The sequence below is a fragment of the Pleurodeles waltl genome, chromosome 4_1 (assembly GCF_031143425.1).
Source record: "Pleurodeles waltl isolate 20211129_DDA chromosome 4_1, aPleWal1.hap1.20221129, whole genome shotgun sequence".
NCBI classification, from domain to species: domain Eukaryota; kingdom Metazoa; phylum Chordata; class Amphibia; order Caudata; family Salamandridae; genus Pleurodeles; species Pleurodeles waltl.
Genome location: NC_090442.1, coordinates 50,718,307 through 50,742,001, shown reverse-complemented (window position 1 = coordinate 50,742,001; position 23,695 = coordinate 50,718,307). Strand labels below are relative to the sequence as shown.

General features: G+C 44.2%; 1 protein-coding gene across 1 annotated transcript; it reads right to left on the bottom strand.

The window, feature by feature from the left end:
* Window positions 1-6,276: 6,276 nt before the first annotated feature.
* LOC138287380 (zinc finger protein 436-like) lies at window positions 6,277-22,208 on the bottom strand. The gene is made up of 2 exons (XM_069227766.1): window positions 22,035-22,208; window positions 6,277-11,350 (listed from the first exon to the last, which is right to left on the bottom strand). Exon 2 carries the CDS (start codon window positions 10,632-10,634, stop codon window positions 9,468-9,470), a length of 1,167 nt encoding a protein of 388 aa, XP_069083867.1. The 5' UTR covers window positions 10,635-11,350; window positions 22,035-22,208; the 3' UTR covers window positions 6,277-9,467.
* Window positions 22,209-23,695: the final 1,487 nt, after the last annotated feature.

Sequence of the window (23,695 nt, the reverse complement as noted above, 5' to 3'; positions counted from 1 at the left end):
CAAGCCTATGCAGTGTGTGTACCTGGACTATTGTGGCCCCTTAAATTCTCATGGTGCATGCAAATACTATTTACTTGCTGTAGATTGTTGCGTCAGATTTCTATGGGTGTGGCCACAATGATCGGCCGACGCTCAAACTGTTATTAAAGTTTTGCAAGTCTTTATCGGGAAATATGTAGTTGCAGCATTCTACTCAAACCATGGCCCTGCTTTTGATTCCAGGGCATACAGGGATGCAATGGAAACAATGGGTTTTATGGTGCATTTCTCTTCCTACCATCCTGAGGAAAATTCGGTAGTGGAAAGGAAAATCTGAGACTTAAATGCACTCTTTAACAGCTAGGGTACTAGGTTCAGGTGGTAGTTGGATCATTCACATGTATGGAGAGCAGAGCATTAAATAATATGTCCAGATGGTCTTTGAGAGGTCAGACGCCCTATGAAGGTCCTGTTCAGCATTCCTATGACTGTCCTAAATCTTGATGTTGCTGGCACGGTGGTGGCAGAAACACTTTTTGACAAAAAAGAAGTCACTGTCTTGCAGGAATTACAGCAGTTCCGCAACAAGCATTCATCAGCCCATGCCCCCACCTTGGGAATGAGGGGTTTACCAACACCCACAGGCTGGAATCCAAAAGTTGGGAGATCTAGTTTGAGATAAGATACCTGTGATGAAGGAGTCTGGCCCATCCTACCGGGCACCGGATCCAGTTATTGGAATAAACAATACCAGAACTGTCCTCCTACCATTGCTGCCTGGTTCCAAAGACAACCATTTTGTCTCCATTGACCCTGTCACATTGCACCATGTGGCCAATCCTGCACAGTTAACCAAGTGGATTCCAAGGTACTTTCCTGGTTTCTCTCACTACCATACAGGATATACCTCTTCAAGTACTAACCAATGCTGAAATTGTTTCGCCGAGGGTGGAGATTAAACGTTTATTGATTCCTGTCACCACTTCATTGACAAGAAATGTTCAAAATATTAATCTGCAGTTTTCCAATGCAACTCAATTGGATGGTATCGCTACTCCAGTTTTTGCACAGACTGCTTCTGGTTACTTTGCTGACACTGATGAATTTTCTTCAGATTCTTCAGTATCAGCTATTGCAGCCGTGCATGGTATACATACGTTTTTTAACTGGCTTAAGCTAAATTATTTTTTCACCCATGCTACTACCTGTAAATCATATTGACACTGCTTGCTTTCCTTCTGTGGATTGGGTTCATTATCGTCTTTTTTCTGCTTATAAATGGTCACTACCTTACTAAACACTCTTGATGTTGAACTGCCGATTGTGGTCTTAAAGCCTCACTGGTTTCATACAAAGTTTGAAGAGACTTGTCCCTTGTGAATATTTCTGATGTTTCAGTTCCTGATGGGATTGTTTGGGATAACGGACCTTTTGATATATCTGGTCCTACTGAAATGATTTAAATTCCATATGTCTTCAAAATTTCTATGAATTACATTATTACACCTGGGTTGTTTCTAATGACTGGGATGTAAAAACAGTTTATTCTATGCTTTCTGAGCTTGAACATTTATACGGTCCTTGAAAATGAAGATGTATATATGAACACTGCAAATTATGGGGAAGTTGTCTGTTATCATCATTGTGGACACCATTATTTATATCGAGATAGTACTCCAAGAGTAGTTGTTAATTACAAACAATGGGAACATGGTCAGACTCCACCACAGGGGAGGTTCAAAACATATGTTGAATAAATCACATATTTTTCTGGCCATGATGTTACAAACGCAAAGTACTGTTATTTCAAATTTAAAAGCACGGAAAATACTGCTAACCGACGCTAAATTAATGTATTCAGATTACTTTGTCTCCCAGTTAGTCATACAAAGAACAATATTGCTATAAATATGAGAAGAAGTCGATTGACTTAAAAAGTGTTTGGGGAACAAAAGATTGGCAGATACAAGGCATGGAGGCTTTATTTAGAGCATGTTTAATACCATAAAAATAGATTTTTCCAAACAATACTATCCAGCAAATAACTTGCCTTGGGTTAGCAAAAGTAAAGGAAATGAATATGCCCAGTATTCCCTCTATTGCTAAATTTAAAATTAGCAAAATATTATGAACATCACGGAGCAACAGCTCAATGGTTGGGTTCAGAATGATACCTTTAATTTATCACTTTTATGTCCCAATAGGCAACTATTGTGGCCAGTGGACACAAATGGTGGTCATGCATGTTTTATCAACTCTCCATAGTGTTTTAGAGCAAGCAGACCTGACCCTTGCTACATCATCACACAGCACTCTGGTATTGTCACCATGTACAGCGTGGGTAAATTATGTCAACAACGGTTGCAATCCTTCTCACTAACAGCTTGAAAAGAACACCTTTCTCTCCTTTCTGAAGACACTGACTTACAAGATTTCTGGGACCTAACATAGGCCTTAGAGGGGCAGAGGGCATTCCAGTCATGGCCGTCCTGGCGATGCACATCATTCCATTGATAGCTTTGCTGATCCTGGCGCTGTCTCTTCAGCTATTCGAGAGGATTGCAATACAGACAACAGACAGACCCGTGCCAACCTTTTCAGGTATGTGGTTAGGGTCTCCTTCTTAGATCAGAACAGGCAGAATGGTTACCACTGCTATGCTCTCAGATTTTACACATAGGGTGTAGGTTGGACTCTTTAGGCTTGTAGGATTATAGAAAGGTGGTGGGGTTGTTTATCTTCTTCACATGGACTGTAACAATGATCACTGAATTATGTTTGATCTGCCCTATTATCGCAGCCCAGGCATTTGTTTTATACTAGGATGCAAATGCTTAAAAAAAATGCACTGAAATCCATTTTGCATCTCTTATTCTGCCTTGACATGTGTGAGTCTTTAAAAACTGAGCAAAAGGGATATGATCTGTTTACTATGAATTCCCTGAGGCGTCAGAGTGTCCGGTTTAGGTTACAATAAACCACCTTTCCTTCCTAGAGTTGGGTGAGGCACTGCATGTTAGCCAGGAGTTAGGCCGACAGCTTCCAGATGGTGTAGGGGCAACTCAGTAACCAACACTCAGTGGTCCTGCCGCACTAAACACACAGTCTTATTCCAAAAGAGGAAGCATGCAACACTCCTTTTCCTCAAAATAGTGTAGCCTGGCGAGAATGTCCAGTGGACCCTCCATGCATTGGCCTCCTGGGTTGGGCCATTTTGTATGGTCCAGTGGAACCGAGAGGTCCTCTTGGAAGCCATGGACATGATGGAGCGGTTTCTAGATGTAGCCAACAATGTTGCTACCTTTTGTGCCACAGGGTATAACTCTGATGCAGATGTTTGTTCTGAATGTATTTTTGAGGTCTTGCTTGAAAGCCAGGGCTTCACACATTGTTCTTCCCAGGCAAGAAAGCATTGCTCTACTTTATGGAGCTTGCCCGAGTGGTCATCTATTGTGGATTCTAGGTCAAGAAGGTGGTATCCAATACCTGTTGTGTCCCTCTAGAAGTCATGGAGGTTTTCCTTGATATCTTCACGTATTGTGGCGACATTCCCCTTGATTTTGGGAAGCAAGTGGTGGAAAAATTATTCCGTAGCATCAGGCGCATTACTGGTCAGATGTTAGTCAGTATCTGGGAGTTTTGTTGCCGGCAGGGAGGACTGTTCCTGACCACCCTGGGCATTAGCATGTTCTGAATGGAAGACTATCTCTAAGATCTGCCTGCCGCCATACTGAAACCCATGCAGCCGTGGGACAACAAAAGTGCCTCTCTGGGTCACAGAGCACCTCAAGGGTCCCTTCAGCAGGAATTGAGAAGCCAAAGTTCACAAGTTCAGGAAAAGTGCTGGTTGGCTCCCAAGAGATTGGCCCTGTATCATGATAAATGGAGTAGGGCCCCTGTCTCACCAGTACAACCATGTGCTAGAGGGCACAGAGCTGCCCCTTCTTAATGGGAGGAACCTATTCGTAACTGCTGGAAAATGGCCTTTTCTGAAGGGTCACCCTAAACTTTTTGCCTTCCTCCTCCTCTTTTTCTGACCTCATTTTTGTTGGCTTCAGGGTTCTGGGCACTTTACCACTGCTAACCAGTGCTAATAAGTGCACGTCCTTTCTCCCTAAAACATGGTAACATTGGCTTATACCCAATTGTCATATTTAATTTACCTATAAGTCCATAGTAAAGTGCACTAGATGTGCCCATGGCCTTTAAATAAAATGCTACAAGTGGGCCTGCAGCACTGATTGTGCCACGCACATAAGTAGCCCCTTAACCATGACTCAGGCCTACAATGTGCAAGGCTTATAAGTGCAGTTTCACTGCCACTTCGATTTGGCATTTAAAACTACTTGCCAAGCCTTAAACTCCCCTTTTTCTACATACACGTCACCCCTTGAGGTAGGCCCAGGTAACCCATAGAGCAGAGTGCTATGTACCTAAACCACAGGACATGTACTCATGTGTTTTACATGTCCTGGTAGTGAAAAGCTCAAAAAGTCGTTTTTCACTACTGCAAGGCCTACTCTTCTTATGAGCCAGCATTGAAAATGCCCTTTTATACTTTTAAGTGGTAAATTCTGATCTGAAAGGAGTGGCTGTGTCATGTTTGTATGGTCAGAATGGTAATCAAAAATCCTACTTACTTTTGACGTTGGATTTAACTTTACTATTTTAGAAATGCCACTTTTAGAAAGTGGGCATTTCTCTGCACTTACTGCCTTTTGTGCCTGATAGCCTGTCTCCAATCCACATCTGGGCTGGTTGACAGCTCCCCTTATGCATTCCACCCAGACAGCCATAAACACAGGACACTCAGCCACATCTGCATTCATTTGTATACTGAATGTGTCTTCCTGGGTAGGAAGGGTGGAAGGATTCTCACTTACAATTCAAAGGTCAGTGGCCTGACCCCACACAAAGGACTGATAACCCCCCATGGATCCTGGCAGTAAGGGCTGAGTTGAAAGGGGACCTTGTGCACTTCAAATCCACTATTTGAAGTTTCCCCCACTTCAAAGGTATTTTTGGGTATATTTACTGGATCTCTGACCCTACCAAATCAAACACTTCTGGACCTACACCTGGACTCTGTCAGAGGGACTGCCTGGCTGCCCAAAGCACTCATCTGGACTGCTTTGCTGAAGGACCGCTTTCCTGCTTGTTGCCTGGCTGCACCTGACTCTGCTGGAAGGACTCTGCCTTCCTCCTAAAGTGCTCTCCAAAGGCTTGATTTGAGCTTGCCTCCTGTTTCTAAAGTCTCAGGGCCAACAAAAACTTCACCTCTTCCAGAAAATCCTTGAGCATCAGAAAACCAGCACAACACCTGCAGAAATCAACATAGCACCTACATTGCAGCTGGAAAAATCACAGCACCACCGACCGGAATGATGCAGCACTGGCCTTGTGGCTGGAAATCTGCTACAGCCCCTGCCTCGCAGCTGAAAAATCACTGCATCGCCAACCAGATCGAGGCAGCACCTGATCTTTACTACCAGCACGTCAAGGATTTTCATGCATCATCCCTGGGCATCAAAATATCCCTGCAACACGGTGAGGAACGAAGGCTGTGCTCCTGAAACTCAACGCAACACCATTTAGCGTGGAAAGAAACAACGCATGACCTTGCATCTTGTCTGTGCTGTGCCGGAAAGTCAGACGCAACACCCTATTTTTCAATGCATCTCCTCCTCTGCAGTCCCAGTCCATCCTTATTTTCGACGCATCCCAGGTACTGTGTGGTACAAGGATACAACCACTGTCCCTTAAAAACTGAGATTCTTTAAAAACTTTAAAAAGTGATATCTCAACTTGTGCTTATTGCATCTTAACCGCTTAGATCTTATTTTATTCAGATAAAGATTATCTATTTTTCTAAATTGGTGTTCCTGTATGAGTTATTGCACAGATACTTTACACATTGCCTTTTAAGTTAAACCTACCTGCTCTGTGCCAAGCTACCAGAAGGTGAGCACAGGATAATTAAGTTTGTGTGCGACTTACCCTGACTAGGATTGTGGTCCCTACTTGAACAGGGGGCATACCTCTGCCAACTGGAGACCACATTTCTAACAGTAACACATCCAATCCACTCATAAATAAGAACATCACAGATGAGCTGACAGAATGTGAGTTAAAGAGTCAATAGCGATTTATTTTAGAATTAATGTATGTCTTTAAACTAATACAGCAATAGTACAGAAGAATACACCAAGCAACTGCTGAATCAAAAACTATAAGAGATATCACGTCTAAAAATGATTATATACTTGATTTAATATTCAAAGATACACACATCAGGCATATGTAACAGAAGCATTCTCCACTTTATTTGTGACATGAATTGTTAAATAAAGTCACTTTTTGATCTAAAAGTCACAAAGTTAGACAATTACCCTCTAGTTTCAGTTTTTTTCCATACTTTTGGCCAATTACAACAGAACATTTGGGTCATCTGGTGTCAGGAGAAACGTTATTTCATATTTATAGCTTCTCACATTAGCTTTTTTTATACAAACTATTGTTTAACCATTACTGTTATTTTCATTTTAGGCACACCAATACATTGACAACTGCAGCTAAGCATATGACTGGTGGCAAATTTGAACTCTGTTCTCACCTTATCTATCATCTTGGTGTCAGAGCAACTAGGTGTCACAGCATCTGTGTGTATCTTCTTATTCTGCACATCTGAAGTGAACACTAGGGACAGATGTCTCACTCAACCAACTATTTGAATTAGTCAAGCATTCCCAGTGCTCTCAGCCTAGTCCTTCAACAACAAACATGCCAAGATGCACAGGCCCTTCCCCCACTCCCTAGATGTGCTGTGCTCATTCTAGCACTTAACAGCAAGTAACAGTTTCATTTCCAAGTTCTGAAAATGGCCTTGTTCCAGACTTTAGGATGAAGTCCTAACGTAGTGACTGATGCATCTGTATCTCACAGCAGATTAATAAACACATAGTCAAGCAGCTGTTTCCCAGAGAATCAGTGCCACAAAAATACATAGATTTTGAGGTTCTTTGGTTTCCTGATACACAAAAACGAATTCGTTTATTTTTATATCAAAATTTTTATGTCAATATTTTGGTTAACTAAAATTATCAAATGACTCAGCCTCACTCTAATAATCATATTCAATCACAGTAATGTTAACACGCAGTTCCCTACCTTAGGAGGTACTGGATTGAATATGCACATGAAAGACGGGCACTTTAACACAATTCCTTCAGCCGAATAAACTGTGAAATATGTGTATCGCTCTACCAATCACTTACACTCAGTGTCAACAATGTTTTTCAAACACATTTGCTGAATACTTGGGCTGGAATATCAGCAGGATCCGTCATGTAACAAAAGTAAACACCAGTAAACATTACTTACTTGCCTATACCATGCCACAATACAGGAGGACTTTCAATTCCAAGATAGTTACTTATCAATTTAAAGTTAAGCTTCCATAGAGCTATGGATTTTTTAGCCCCCAGAGGAACCCTTAGAGTTATCTTTTACAAGTTATATATGACAAGAGCTCAAGCAGGTCATACGCTGTAATCAAGTGGAAAGGATCCATGGATTGCTTTTGCTATAATTTTATTGTTGTGTATTCTTACAGGGGATTATTGGGGGGCTGCATCTCATATTATGAAAAATAGCTTAGAACACTGTTAGTTCGAGACATATGTAGACTAACACTCTGGATATATTTCCAGGAGTGTTTAGACAAAAATCCAACCCATGAATAAACATAACATTATAACTGTTCACTCTTCAGCCTTCCATGGTGCATGTACATTTATGAGAAACTCTTTGTACTGGGCTCTCTAATTCAATATCCACTACAGATTCTCTGTATTATAGATGCAACACACTCTAATACACAATAGAAAAAGTAGTGCTATGTAAGAACCAATACAAAATTAAATGATAAAATCACTTTACAAATATATATGTTTAAATTCCTTGTGTAACACAATGATTTCAAGTACTCAAAATTCTATGGCATTTTTTATGGATTATTAAAAAGAGGAGTGCCAGGCCCAGATTCATTTTTAGCTTACTTAAATAAATAAAATATGGATTGGGTAAAAGTGACTGAACAGAATTCCACAAACAGGAGTAAAGCCCAGATCTGAGCATTACTAGAGGCACTTCTGCCTCCATCATCACAGTAGGAGAGTGAGAACCATCTCAATCACAGAGCCTCTTTTCATTCCTGGAGACATGCAAAGGGAAGCTCTTCTGAGAGCAATCACGCTATTGAGGCTGGACCCTCTAATGCTCTCTGCACCACACACCCTGTTGACAGCAGTCACGCTATTGAGGCTGGACCCTCTCCTCTAATGCTAGCTGTGCCAGGCTCTCTGCTGACAGACTAGAGCCTCGAATGTCACCTGGGCCAGATTACCTGCTGACAGCAGGGAGTCGCACATGGAGCCCTCTAATGTCACCTCTGCCCGACTCCCTGCTGACAGCAGTTAAGCTATCTAGGCTGGACCCTCTCATTACACTTCTGCCCGACTTCCTGATGATAGCAGGCACACTTTCAAGGCTGGATGCCTCTAATGCCACCTGTGCCAGACTGCCTGCGGACAGCAGTCACGCTATTGAGGTTAGACCCTCTAAGTACACCTGTGCCAGACTACCTGCTGACGGCAATTATGTAACTGAGGCTGGACCCTCTAATGACACCTGTGCCAGACTCCCTGCTGACAACACTCACACTATCGAGATTGGACCCCTCCAATGCAAACTGTGCCAGATTCCCTGCTGGTAGCAGTCGCACTATCGAGGCTAGACCCTGTACTGACATCCGTGCCGGACTCTCTGCTGACAGCAGTGAGTCCCGTATGGAGACTGGAACCCTCTAATGCCACCTGTGCCAGACACAATGCTGACAGCAGTGAGTCATCTATGGAGACTGGGCCCTACTAATGCCACCTGTGCCCGACTCCCTACAGCAGCAGTTACACTTTTGAGGTTGGATCCCTCAATGCCACCTATGCCAAACTCCCTGCTGATAGCAGTCGCGCTGTCAAGGCTAGACCTTCTAATGCCATCTGTTCCAGGCTACCTTTGTACAGCAGCTATGCAATCGAGGCTGGACCCTCTAAGGCCACCTGTGCCGGACTCCCTGCCTTTGAACTTTGTTCTTTGGCAGCGGTCACTGAACTATCCATGTTGAACAAAATGACCAAACACCACAATCAGCTATAAATATTCTCCAGTCTGTGCTTCTTGAGATTATTCAAGTGTGTTGTGTTTGTAGGTTGTATCACTAATCCCTAAAATTAGCTGAAAATCCCTTCCACAACTACATCCACATTTCTCCCTGTATAGCTGTGTGTGTCTTCGTAGGATTGATAATCAACAAAAGCTCTTCACACATTCAGTGCACTTGAATGGCTTCTCTACAAGTGTGTCTGCTGATGATTACTTAATGTTGAAGGGTCACTAAAGGTACGTCTACATTCATGGCAATGGTATGGTTTTTACCCAGTATGTGATCGCTGATGTCTTTGGAGGTGTGCTAACCGAGTGAAGCTCTTCACACATCCACTACAATGGTAGGGTTTCTCCCCTGTGTGTGTTCGTTGATGTCTTCGTAGGGTTGATAAAAGACTGAAGCTTTTCACACATTCACTGCAATAGTATGGTCGTTCCCCTGTGTGTGTTCGCTGATGTATTTGGAGTTGTGGTAACTGACTGAAGCGCTTCACACATTTGTTGCAGTGGTATGGTTTTTCCCCAGTGTGGGTTCGCTGATGTACTTTGAGGCCTGATAACCGACTGAAGCTTTTCACACATTCACTGCAATGGTATGGTTTTTCCTCCGTGTGTGTTATCTGATGTCCTTGGAGGTGTGATAATTGACTGAAGCTCTTCACACATTCATTACAATGGTATGGTTTTTCCCCAGTATGTGTTCGCTGATGTGTTTTGAGGTGTGATAATTGGCTGAAGCTCTTCACACATTCATTACAATGGTATGGTTTTTCCCCAGTGTGTGTTCGCTGATGTACTTGGAGGTCTGATAATTGACAGAAGCTCTTCACGCATTCACTGCAATGGTATGGCCTTTCCCCTGTGTGTGTTTGCTGATGTCTTTGGAGGTTTGATAATTGACTGAAGCTCTTCACACATTCATTGCAATGGTATGGTTTTTCCTCTGTGTGTGTTCTCTGATGTCTTTGGAGGTTTGATAATTGACTGAAGCTCTTCACACATTCATTGCAATGGTATGGTTTTTCCTCTGTGTGTGTTCTCTGATGTCTTTGGAGGTTTGATAACTGACTGAAGCTCTTCACACATTCATTACAATGGTATGGTTTTTCCTTTGTGTGTGTTCGCTGATGTCTTTGGAGGTTTGATAACTGACTGAAGCTCTTCACACATTCATTGCAATGGTACGTTTTTTCCTCTATGTGTGTTTGTGTTCGCTGATGTTCTTTTAGGAGTTCTAACTGATTAAAGTTCTTCACACATTCTTGGCAACTGGATGTTATCTCGCCTGTGTGTGTTTGATGATGGTGCCTAAAGAGTGATGACAAACTAAAGCTGTTGCTGTATGTATATGATTTTTCTTTCTTGATTAGTGTCTCTGGGTCTGGTATATATTTGTCTACATCCCATGGCTGTGTTTCCTGAAGGGACAACATGGTTGATAACACAAGTGGTTTATTCTCAAATTCCCTGTATGTGTATGTTATTTTGGACGCTTGATTTCTGATTTCACAATAAAATATAAAACTGACTAAATAACTGCCACATTCTTAATTTGAGTAAGGCTTCTTTGTGGCTGAGTTTGTCTTTTGCTTGGCTAGTGGTCTGCATGCTTGTGGGTAAAGATTTGTCTTCCTACTGGTTATGGCAAATTAGGACAGTACTCTGTATTTTAGACAGCATCACTCCTCTTTCTTTCAGTTATCAAGCTTCACTCCGTTGTACCTTTCTCTGGTTCAGGTGGTTTCACCAAAAAGTTTACAATACACCTTTTACAATACACCTACAGCACTGAATGGTGGGTCGTTTTCATTTTACAAATTAGAGCACTGCTCTAGGAGTATCATACTGACGTCATGATGGAAGCTGGTATTGGAAATGTTTATACAGGAGGTGTTTTGTCAGTGTTGTCCCCTCAATTTTATAGAGGTCATTTCTTCATCTTGTGGTGTGGAGGTGCGCAGCTCGGACTCTTACATTCACTGAATTGCTCTTAACTGCTTCGTCCTGAATCTGTCAGTTTGTGTTCAGGTTCCTCTGTCTCAGACTGCACCGATGTTATCCTGGCGACTGGAGCTCATTTTTTCCTCACCATTCTTTGCAGATTTATTGTCATTATTCATAATCATTTTGTGCATTCAAAACTTGTTTCCTGTTGGATGTAAAGAGATTTTAAAAAATCACTAAACGGAAATGTAAGAGAATGTGAATACACAATATTTAACTGGTTGTAAAAGATATCTCTTCTTTACCATCTATGAAAGTTACCAAGGGATATATTTCATCATATAAACATATTTAACTAAAAAGTCTGTTGCACGTGTCACATCTTACTTAAGAAAAAACAGGTAATTTACCAGTGTTCATAGAGTAACTTAGTGAAAAAAAAAAAACAAAGGGTGCTCACACAGCACCTATTTACTACAGTGAAAGCTTTAGGAAGATGCATATGGTCAAGATTGTCATCTAAACAAGAACAGGTTGTGGAAAAAGAGATGGATCAGGGTGTGCAGCTGTTACATCAGTTTCAGGAAGTGTACAACATAATTAACTCTTCAGAAAGTACATAACATGGGTAACTCACCAGGTATAACAAGGGTAACTCTCCAGGAAGCACAAAAAGGTAACTCCATTCACACTCTTCTTGACAATACTGTCCTATTCACACTGGATCAGCTGCAATTCCAACTCCTGACTTTACCTTGCTGTTTGAGTTATCTTTGCCACTTTCCACAATATTCGTGGGGTTGGTTCAAGCACTGATGGTTTCTTCTAACCTGGAGATTGGAGCATTATCGCAAGTTGAGCTTGGTTTTCTCTCGCCATAATATCCGTATTCCTAAAATTAGTGCAGCTTACAGGATCTTGTTCTGGACCTGACAAGTTTCCTAAACAAGAGACTCTTTAGCTCTTCCTAAAGTAGATAAAGTTTGGATCCTGTTGCATTTTAAGTTGAAGCTCCTTACAGGGCTTTTTTGTAAATCCGAATGAGGGATTCATTGTAAGGAACCAACTTTACATTGTGTGCACAGAAAAGGCAAACCGAACAATATCAGTCATTTGGGCCCTCATTACGATCTCGGCGGGGAAACCCACAGAGGTCAGCGCTGATGGTCAACAGAAGACGCTAGCGCACAGAACCCCACACCAGCCACATTACAAACTTCCAGCTGGGCCAGCGGGTAGAAACAGTGTTTCAGCCAGCCGGCCGAGCTGGATGCAGGGCCTGAACATCGATGCCGGCTCCAAATGGAGCATGCAGCAATGTGTAAGTGCATCTCTTATGGTCGCTTCAGAATGCTGAGTCGGCCAGTGTGGTGTATGCCCATTCACTGATGACCTGCACCTGTGTAGCCTTGTAGTTATTCCAATATCAGCAAGCATAAACCCCACCCCCCCTCTAAAACTGACCTGCACAATGTAGATACCACAATCTGTGCCAGATTGCCCCTCCAGAGGAATGACTGAAGCATGGCATCCACGTCCTGGAAGAATCCACCCCCATTATACAAGTGGCATAAATTCAATTTGTTTGACCAATGAGGGATGAACCCATTTTGGTATGGGTGAATCAAGTCTGAAATCTGTCCACTCAGTCTGTTTGCTGGTGCTTTAGCCAACAACTTGCCATCTGCGTTCAGTAGTGAGATGGGTTCATATGAGTCCCACCACTCCTGGGGCTTACCTGCTTTGAGGATCAGAACTATAGTAGCTGTGCAGAGGTGTCTTGGCAGTTCCCCAACTCTGTACACTGCGAGATACATCTTGTGTAAAGGCAACACTCCCTGCAATACATTTAACTCCGCTGGAAGGCAGTTCGGCTTGTAGCTGCATTAGTGCAAGGAGAGGTTCCTCCTGAGTAAGGTCAGGCTGTAATTCTATAGCCGCAGCCTTACCCAGCATCCTACAAGGTCATTCCTGTGCAAATTGTACCACTTCTGACCAAGAGACCTCACAATTTCCCTCACAGAAATCCCCAATTAAATTGGCCCTTGTGTCCGCACTGTCCTCAATGCCAGTCACCAGCACCCCATCCGATGCGAGAGTGCCCCCAATGTGAGTCCGCTCTCAGTCACCCTCACTTAGCAAAGCCAAACGTTTCCCCACCTTATCACCCATCTGATAGGTGCGTTTCTGCTGGACAATGTGCATCCATTTAACCTTGTCTGTGACCAAGGTATGGTATCCTCCATTTTGGTCAGGATGCCCACCCATTTACTACCAGATGATGCCAAATGGTAATCTGCCTCCAGGCATATAATTTCCTGTTTCAAATCTAATCTGCGACAAGCCCGCTCTCTCTTTCCTCCTACCTCGTCTGTGATGATGACTACCCGAAGAGTGGCCTTATAAGCCTCCCAAATGACCAGCACGACTGTCTCAGATGCCGGATTTTCCTTGAAATAAAGCTCTGTGGCTTTGCCTAGGTGGTCTACTACTTCCTCGTTCACCATGTGCCACACCACCATTCCATCCTACCTTTTGATTTAGTTGTCACCATGGTAAGATTCAATGTGGAGTGATCCTTAATTGCATGTGCTTGAAACTCCACTTCCATAAACCTAGGTAGGGTCAGCAAAGGAGTGAAGAAGTAGTCCAGGTGCAAATAAGTATTATGAACCCCTGAGTAATAAGAATGACCCCTGTCCACTCCATGCAAGACCGCCAAATGTCTCCCAACTCCACAGAATCCCTCAGCTTTCCCGCTTGAGGGTTATAGGACTTTGAAGGGTGGGAACTATCCAATTGTGGATCCATCACCATATTGAAGTCCCCTCCAATGATAGTCAGCATCTGTTGGAGGTCCCAAAGTAGTTGGCCCAAAGCTGCAGGGAGTCTGCTTGCAGTCTGGGGGTGGGGCATACATATTATTCAGTGCTCTGGGGTTCCCCCTCTCAAGTGCCCATGACCATCATATAGCATCCACTGTCATTCAGTCTCGTCTGTCACCTGGGAGGAGGGACTTTCCCACCAATATGGCTATCCTTCTTAATCCTGTAGTAAAACTCGAGTGACGTGCCATTATGTAACAACCCCGTTCCAGGGGGACACAATTAGACTTCTTTAGATGTGTTTCTTGGAGGAATAGCACATCTGCGCCGTGGGGGTAAGTGCCTTCGCCACTAGCCCCCTTTTAATCTTGCTACCCTACTGTTCACACTCCATGATAGTTACCTAAGGACATGCAACTTCATGGATAAGTCTGCCTCCCGGGAGGACCTGAATACCAGGTAGGAGGGCATACAATCCCAAGACTCACTGCTCCCCTTTGGCTGCAAACATAGAAACATGTAAATGACAATAAAAACTCAACTCACAGCCCTTCTTACCTTACCATGCTGTGGTCATAAAACTGGCCGCCACCCCAACACATGGTACATCTGTCGCCTAACACACTCTGAAATATGGAGCAACAACATAAGCAACACTAGTCCCCATACTACAGTGCAGGCAGAAGAGTGAGCAGCCAGGCCCCACAAGAAACCCAGTCTTATAAAGCATCAATCACTGTCCTCCACCTGTAGCCACCGCGCCATGAAATCCCCATTTTCTCCTTGAGCCCTCATCATAACCCCTTCCAGGATCCCACAGACTTTAACAAACCAGTCACACAATCTCGTCCATTGTCACTGGTGTGACCCCAGGGGAGTGGGCAGGGGAGGGCTGGGGGCATTTGTAGGGGAGAGGGGTGCAACTGCATCATCTGGGACCAGACCAGGTTCTATGAGAATGCTGATCCAACCCACTCTACCACCAAGGCATCCCACTTGTAAGTGGTTTTCAGAGAGGTCTGCTGCTGCAAGTATAGCACAACCCATGCCCTGTCCTTTTGGGCGCTTAGTTAGATTGGCCAACGCCCCCCTCTGTTTTGTCTTTCGTCTTTGTTTTCACTCCTGCCATCTCAGGACCTGAAGGCACTCCTCCTCCTGCAGCGGTTGGTACACAAGCCTTTACAACCGGAACCAAACGGCCTCTGTAAAAAAGTCTCATCCAGATCCATCACTCTAAGCTTTGCAGGAAGAGGAGGAAGTACTTAATGTCCAGCTTGCAGAGGTATTGTTTGATGGCCCAAAAGGATGATCTTTGAAGTTGAGCAGCCGCCATGTAATCAGAGTAAATATTCACCTGTGCACCTTCCACAGTCAATGCGTCCACGCAGCATACAGTATGCTGTCTCTGTATCAACCGTTCAACAACCTGACCACCATGGCTCGCATTGGGACCTTGGGAGGAAGCCGCCAACCTGGGACCCTATTAGACCTCTCCACCACAAACCACTGTGAGGTTTTACCTTGCAAAACCACTTTAGCCAGCCAATCCTCCAGGTAAAAGTTAAGCACTGGGCCACTCCGGATTCTCTGGCAACCCCACCACACTGACATTATTGCATCAGGCATGATCTTCAAAGTAATTCAGTTTATCTGCAAGCCCGGCCACCTCTCACTCCAGTGCCCAGAAGTGGGCGCAGGCTTCCGCCACCACAGGTCGAACCTGGGCAACAGTGCTCTCAGTCTCTGCCACTCTACCCTCGAGAATTCCATCAGTTACACTTTTATCTGTCTGTCCTGTCCCTCACTACGGTTGACGTGGCGACTGGCAGCGCCATGGATTTCAATCTCGTTCTCCTCCTGTCCATGGTACTTGTATGCAGAGTCCTGCTCATGTCTTCAACTCTCTTGCTTTCTTTGGTTTCCTGGTGGGCAGGGAAAATAGTCCATCTCCTATTTTTAATCTCCCTCTCCCATCCTCTTCCTGTTTGTTCTTGTCCATCTCATCTCTCCTCTTCCACTCATGCCCTCTTTTTTTTTTTTCACATGCTGAGTCAGTTTGGAATGGGAGTAGATGGCAGCTGGATCTTCCTTATCTGAAAAGTAAGAGGTCCAAATGGAATACTCCAACTCAGAGGACACTCTTTCCCTTGCGTTAGTGGCAAGGGAAAGAGTGGAAAGTAATTTCAAGAACCTGTTTTCATCCAGATTTCATTACTTGTAGTGAGGATGGGCATACTTGACTATGAGCTCTTGATGGAAATCTTTGTGGGATTTACGTGAGCACGTAGTTTACTATATGTGGATAATGGGATCCACAAGGAAGGAATTAAAATTGCCTAGAGGTAACTCCAGAATAACTTGTTTTGGGTTTCATGTGGTTAAGTTCAAAACAAAAATGCTAGGACACAGATGATAATCAATGGAGTAATGGAGTTGAGAATCAACCCCATGATGAAGAATGCTATCCAGGTGGATGAGGCTTTGCGTCCTTTTAAATAGTCATACTTAGGGTAGTTCAGAATGATTCACCTTCACAACATTTTCTCAGACTACAGGCCATTTAAAGTCTGCAGGGCTGTCTTCATTACTACAGAATTCTTAAGGGAGGGTGCCCTTCAGACAGCCTGCTCCTCTCATCCTCCCCCTTGATTCTGCTTGTGACTGTGCTATCCTTAGGTGGTTGCAAGAGAGGAAAGGGCTAGGGGATGTGCGTGGGTTTAGGCCTCAGCACTGCATCATAGTGTCAGGACCGAGGTGTCCCCGGCCCAGGACACTGTTATTGGTGCATGATTATGTTTGTGCCAATGGTGGGAGGGTGTGGCTGTCACTCAGCCCCAGGCACTGCCAGTGGCTCTGAATCTTCCTTTGTCCTGGTGCGTCCTTATATATAGTCTTGCTGCTGGGCCATGGGTCAGGGTCCTAGCTGAGACAGCACTGTATGCCCTTCATAGTATTTCAAAGGATGGGCAGGGGACTGGTTGTGTTTCTGCTCTCAACCCTTGCCAAATGCAACTGCACTCAGTGAAACTGGACCCATCCTCTCTTGGCCTGGAATGCCCGAGTCTGGAGTTTTTGAACTTGTAATTAGTGGGTCAGAATTTGCAGATGCTGTGATTCTAGACATGAAGACAATGGAACACACAGAACTGAAAATGGCAAAAGTTGCAGGATTCCACCCAGAGTTGCTGCTCCGGGTGGAATTCTGTCACTCATATTGGGGGCCATACATGATTATGGAGACAAATCAGCACAAGGAGAAGTTGAAGCCATAAACAGACATTAAATGTGACAATAGACCCAGAGATATGAGACTTTGAACCCAGTGTGACAGGGGAGATGCCAAGCTTTGAACTCAGTGCGACAGGGCAGACACCCAGGGACAACAAGTCCTGCACCAAATGTGACAGTGGAGAGTCTGGGTTTTTCACTCAATGGCATATGGGAAAGGCCAGTTTCTAAACCCTGTGTAACAAATGAGAGGCCATGAAGTATGTCAGAGACAGGACAGAAACTCTGCACTTAGTGCATGATTAGGACACCCAATGAGGAGAGACTCTTTAGTAAGTGGGACCGAGGACAGACCAGGCTTTGTGCCCATATTACAAGGGATAGACCAGGCTATGCACCCAGTATAATAAAGACAGACACAGACATGCCATGCTCTACACCCACTATTAGAGGGGAAAGGCCCCCAAGAGAGCAGACAGTGCACGTAGTGTCAGAGGAAGGAGACTCGCTCTACATCTGGTGAAAAGAACAGGGTCCATGCAGAGTGTGACAATGGAAAGGTCAGGCTCTGCACCCAGTGTCAATTAAGAGAAGCCTTGAAAGACCAGTCTTTTAATCCAGGGCGATGAGAGATTCCAGGCACTACACCCAGTGTGACAGAGAAGAAACCAAATCTCTGCAGCCATGTGACAGGGGAGGAGGTGGTTAGTTAATTGGCCAGTTCACAGCAGTGCTTCACTACTGTTATTTCCACAGACTGGTCCAGCCGGGGTCCTTCTGACAAATGCGATTAAGTAGACAGGGGGGAGTTTGGAGAGTCTCATTAGGAGCAAAGGAAAGAAGGATACTGGAAAAATAAAATAATGTATCTTACTAGTTGACAGTCTTTTTACTTTGGCTATATTACAAATGACGATGACTGTTCAGCCTACATTTTGCCCATCTATTCAACTATAGTCTTTCTTACAACGGAGAAACCAAACTCTGACCTCACTTTTGATGTTTCGCACCATATGAAAGAGACCTGGAGTGGCCAGGCTCTGCTCTCTAAAGAAAGGCCTATAAAGACCAGTCTTTGCATCTAGTATAATAAGAAATACGAAGTACTGCACCAAGCGCAAAAGAGGAGAGATCAAATCTCTACAGCCACGTGACAGGGGGTGGACTGTTCAGTTTGTTGACACTTCAGACCATATACCCTTTAGGATAAATATTGATCATATTTAACATATTTATTATAAAGCACTTTGATACTTGAAATCCTCATCAACCTAGTTCATGTTATATAAAGTTCTAAATAAATCAGGTGCATCCCCGACACACACAATTAACGATCAGACTAGATCTGTGTCCCACATAGAGGCGCGAAGGATCCAGGTGCAGGAAGCTGGCAGAACTTTTAAAAAACAGGAGAAGCCTCCACTGCCAGTCTTCTACAGCCTGGTGAGGTGGCAGTAATCACACCCATCAAATGGAGGATGCACCTGGTGTGTCCCTCTGACCACACAGACTCACTCTGGGTCTCACTCCTGTTTTTGACAGACCTCAGTGCACACACATTTGATGTGTGTGCGCTGACCAGGGTGGTCAAAACACTGCTGTTTGCTATTGTGAATTTGAGGGAGGGATGCCTTCGAAGCCATGCAGGAATAGCAGAAATATTATTACATATGTTGTTGAATGTTATTTTTTTTTTTAAATGAAGACTCCTGCAGTCAGGACCCCGCTCATGCTACTGTTCTAGATCCCACTCTTCAGAGAGGCTAGGCTCTACATCCAATATAAGTGAAGAAAGACCTGGCGAGGCTGAGCTCTGCACTGTGTGACAGTAGAGAGGCCAAGGGGGGGTCAGGCCCTGCACGCAGTGTGACAGGGTGAAGAGACTTGGAGAGGTCATGCTCTGTACCCAATGTGACGGAGTGCACTAGACAGATCAGGCACTGCAGCAAGTTTAACAGACGTGAGACCTGGAGAGAGCAGACAGGATGAGAGAGCTCAGGCTCCGCACCCAGTGCGACAAAAGAGGGAATGAAAGAAGCCCAGCTCTGCATTCACGAAGAGCGTAGAAACACCATGCTCTTCAGCAAACAGAGAAACAGGAAAAGAGATGTTTTCTCTGTCATTGCACAGGATACTCAGATATCAAAAACATACATTCTGAAACAGTGTGAGAAGACTCGGCAAGGAAACAATGTGTCTCTTCACAAGAGAGCAGTGAGATATGTCTGATATATCACGTCTTGAAACATGCACCTTATCATCCATTATTACCCCTCTGTCCCACAGATTGTGGAGGACATTAGGTCCAGGTCACTAGCAGGGAGACAGCCCTCGGTACAACCTGCAAAAGTAACGAGATTCCAAGGTGTGAATAGTATGCAGTGCTCCAAGAGAGGTGCACCCGAACAATAATTAAAGGTTCCACCTGGTGCTTTACCAGGCCTGCGCACAAAAAAAAAAAAAACAGGCCTTTTATTGCGAGATGAGCACAGACACATAGGGTGTGTATAGGGTAGAAAGTCATTGGACCTATGGGCATGTGATAGACTGTACCTTTAGTTACTGTTCTAGCAGACACAGAAAGTTATCTTGTGCATGTGATCCGAGTCACAGATATCCTGGCAAGTGACCTATTTGATGCTAGCCTGTTGTTTTTGTTAGCAGAGTTTAGAGTCTGTGCAGTAGTTTGGGTCCACCCAAGGCAGTACTCCTATTAAACATTGGTGACTACTATGAAACAATGGTGACTACCGTTCCCATGACCAGGCCAAGACGCAGTGGATGGTTGGTTTATTGGTTTATAGTAGTGCGGTACTGACCTTTGTACCTGAACCCCAGTGGGCAGATTAACTATCGGCTTGGTTGTATAAAAAAGAAGTTTGTTGTAAAAACAGATTTTCTCCTGAAGATGTAAACACTGCTTTTAGTGCAGTTAAAAAATAGCACATTGTGCAGATTTCCCTTTCTGTAAACTCCCATCACAACGTAGTAAAAGTAAAGAAAGATTATCTCTTCTGAAAACATCCATCATAGTGCAGTAAAAAGCAGTGCCCGATAGAAAGATTTCTCAATGTTTGTAAAAAGTAGTGCAGCATGTACAGATTTACTCTTGTAAAGTAGTAAAAAGAAAAGCAGTACAGACTTCCTATGTGATGTAAACACTCCTTTTATTGTAGTATAAAAGCAGTGTAGAGGACACATATTTCTTCTTCTGACAATGGCCATCACAGAGTAGGAGAAAGCAGTGCAGGGTGCAGATTACTCTGTAAACGCATCACACAGTGTAGTAAACAGCAGTGCAGTGACACAGATACCTCATAGTGCAGTAAGACGTAGTGCTGCGCCCACAGATTTCTCACACTGCAGTAAGATGCACTGAAGTACACACAGATTCCTCATAGTGCACTAAGACGCATTGCAGTGCGGACAGATTTCTTTTTGGTGCATTAAAGCAGTGCAGTGCAGACATACTTCTTAACGCGTAGTAAGATGCAGTGCAGTATGCACACATCCCCTCTTCCATACAAATGATGCCAAAAAACACGACCTTGGCATAAAGGAAAGACCCCCAAAAGTCCTCGGATAGAAGAGCTCAGCTCACCCTGCACCCTTGAAGAGATTTCCTCAAGGATTATTCAGCCCTGCCAATTGCCTCGCTTCTTGGGTTATACCAAATAATGTTAGCAATTTTCTTGCATCCCCGCATGGACTCAAGATTGTCATGCAATGTTGCACTTGGCAGCGCTAAACTAGATGAATTAATTAATCTCATCAGAGCACATGTCCTGCTCTGGTTTTGATAGATGTATAAAAACTGTGCTGGGGCCCTGGTAATACATGAACTTGTAGCATGATGATCTCACTCCCAGCCTTAATTCCTTCAGTTGCTTTTGTCAGTGCTTGAGCTGGCCGCGGCACCTTCTCTATGTACTTTAATGCCATGCGACTGCCCCCTTGTGCTGCACCTTCCCCTCAACAGACTTCAGTAATAAAGATAAGCGTCAAGTAAAAGTGTGAAACGAGCACAGCGCCTGCCCCATGAAACAAACACTGCAGTGTTTGAATGATCAAAAAATGTAACGGTTCACCAACAGTTCGATAGTTGCAAAAACACAAACATTTCACCATGTCTTTACTACATTCTTTTTTGTCACCCTGGCTCCTTAGTCCTAGTGGGTCCAATGTGAAGTGTTTTTTTTTGGGTTTTTTTTTTTTTAATTTAAACACACACAGTTAGGGCCCGGAACCTCACTCAGAGCACTTTGTGTCAGCGTAGGATCCCGGACATTTCATGACAATTTTGAAGCAGCAGCTTTTTTTTGTAAATAGGCTCATCTCCCAGGGCCCCAGACTTAGCCATCACATATGTGATACTTGGCTCAGCCGTGCAAATTCTTATCAAGCGCCTAGAATCTCAGACACCTGGAAATCCCAGGGCAGCAACAGGACACAGACTGGACATAGTAAAGAAGCGTCAGTTCAACCTAGGAGAAGTCTCGGCCAGTCTCAGACAGTACAATGCAGGCCCACGGGTAGAGGAGTCACTGTGAAACCCCCTTTGTACTGGAGTAAGAATGTGGGTGTTAGGGAGGGGCCATCCCTGGGGGGGGAGGGGGGGAGAGGGGAGGCACAGCTCACCCCAGTGGAAACAGCAGATGTATGGCCACAAGACAAAACTGCACTACTAGTGATAAAGTGTCACATCTAAGTCAGTGAAATGTCACACACAATGACAATGAAAACACGGAAACGTCACACAACGAGGACTTGGCAGGGATGCTCCAGGATTATTGATTCTATTTCTAGAAACAGCAGAAGGTGTTGACAATCTCTTACCTGAGCAGAAACCTGTGCAGACATTTCCAGGCTCCCTCCCCCTGGAGTCGGGGGTTCTTTGAGAGTTTGGAGATGAAGATAACTGTTCAGACGGGGGTAGTTCACCTTTAAAGCAGGCTGGACACACGCGAAGAGGCCGGAAGTGATGTCAGCATCCGGTGCTGGTGCTGTCTCTGCCGTCATTAACCCGGAAAAGGAAATCCTTCTATTTTTATCATCAAGCGAGGGGCACCCTCTAGCGGCCGCTGGCAGGATCAACGTCTCCAGCCGCCAGGAGTGAATTCACAGCTTCACTCCACTGAGCATCTTACAGAAAGGTGACAACTGGAAGTGAACGATTTGTAGTCCGTTAAATATATAAAAATTTAGGCAACCGTCACATTTAAACGGGAGAGATTTTTTTTCTAATTTTCTTTTATATGCGAGATATTCTTTATCATTAATACTGCTGTTTATCCTCAAACAATACTCTGAAGGATAGGCCTAAATCAAGTTTTGAATTTCTGGTCGAAAATCATTGTTGCCTCTTAAATTATTAAGCTAGAGGCCTCTGTCTGTCAGGCCTTTATACTGCGGACTTCGATCTTTGTTGGCTGTTCCGTCGACCACACCTCTTTCCCAGGAAAAAGATTGTTTACAAACAAGAAGTATATTGCTGGTGAAATGTATTAATAGAACAGAAAAATCTGTTTAAATCCCCGTAGACTTGACAGTCAGTACCTCATTCAGGGTGGCGATCTCACTATAGTAATACATACAGAAAAAATAAAAAAGATATTAAACGTTTTAATAAATAGGAAAAAAATATTTGTATGTTAAATATGAATGTAAATTCGTATTATATATATTTATTTTCAATGTAAAACGAAATAGGAAGTGCTGCAACACAATTATGATAGTTTTCAATTAAATCTTTAAACAATTTAAATATGTTAAACTAACTTAAAAATGATTTTAAGATTAATTAAAAAATATATTCCCACCTAACATTAAAAAAGTATTATGCAATAATAATTATTAAAAGTGGGACATTGCCCTGGAGCCTCAAAATGGCACTTGAGAACGGCCTTGCTGCGAGACCCAGGATCCGGAGGCTGTCACCGCCACCCAGGCTTTGTGGGCCATGTCATCGGCGGAACAACATTGCAGGCATTGGGAGGCTCCCGAGGAACTGTCCGCCGGCCTCATTGATCTCGCTGTGCCAAACTTCTGCCGGGGACCCAGCGGGCCCTGCGCAGCCCGCCTCAAGGCCCACAGGCTGTTGCTGGGATAAGTGGCCCATGTGCCCCGCTTATGTTGGGGCAAAGCTGGAGACGAGGCATAAAGAAATGCAAGTGGCCGCCCCCACCCTAAACTGAGCAGTGTGAGAGCTGCTCCTCCTGCTGGACCACGCATAGATGCACTGCATCACTTGGGCCAAGGCCACGAGGAACCGCCCTGACGGCGGATCACGCAGTGGCAGACAATGGTGAGTGGCGCCTGGCCCACGGCTGGTGGTGCTTTTTCTTGATGTCTTGTAGTGGCTCATGACGCTTCTTATGCTATTATACCTGACTGACTCCCAGCACACTTGAGGCTCGCAGAGTGAGCAGTGAATGCAGGCTCCTCCATTAATCTCCCAATAACCACCATCACTCCGATTTAGCAGCCTGTCCTGTGGG

What these genes read in the sequence shown, in the direction of transcription:
- LOC138287380 (XM_069227766.1), bottom strand. Translation starts at nt 10,634, where the DNA reads ATGTTGTCCCTTCAGGAAACACAGCCATGGGATGTAGACAAATATATA.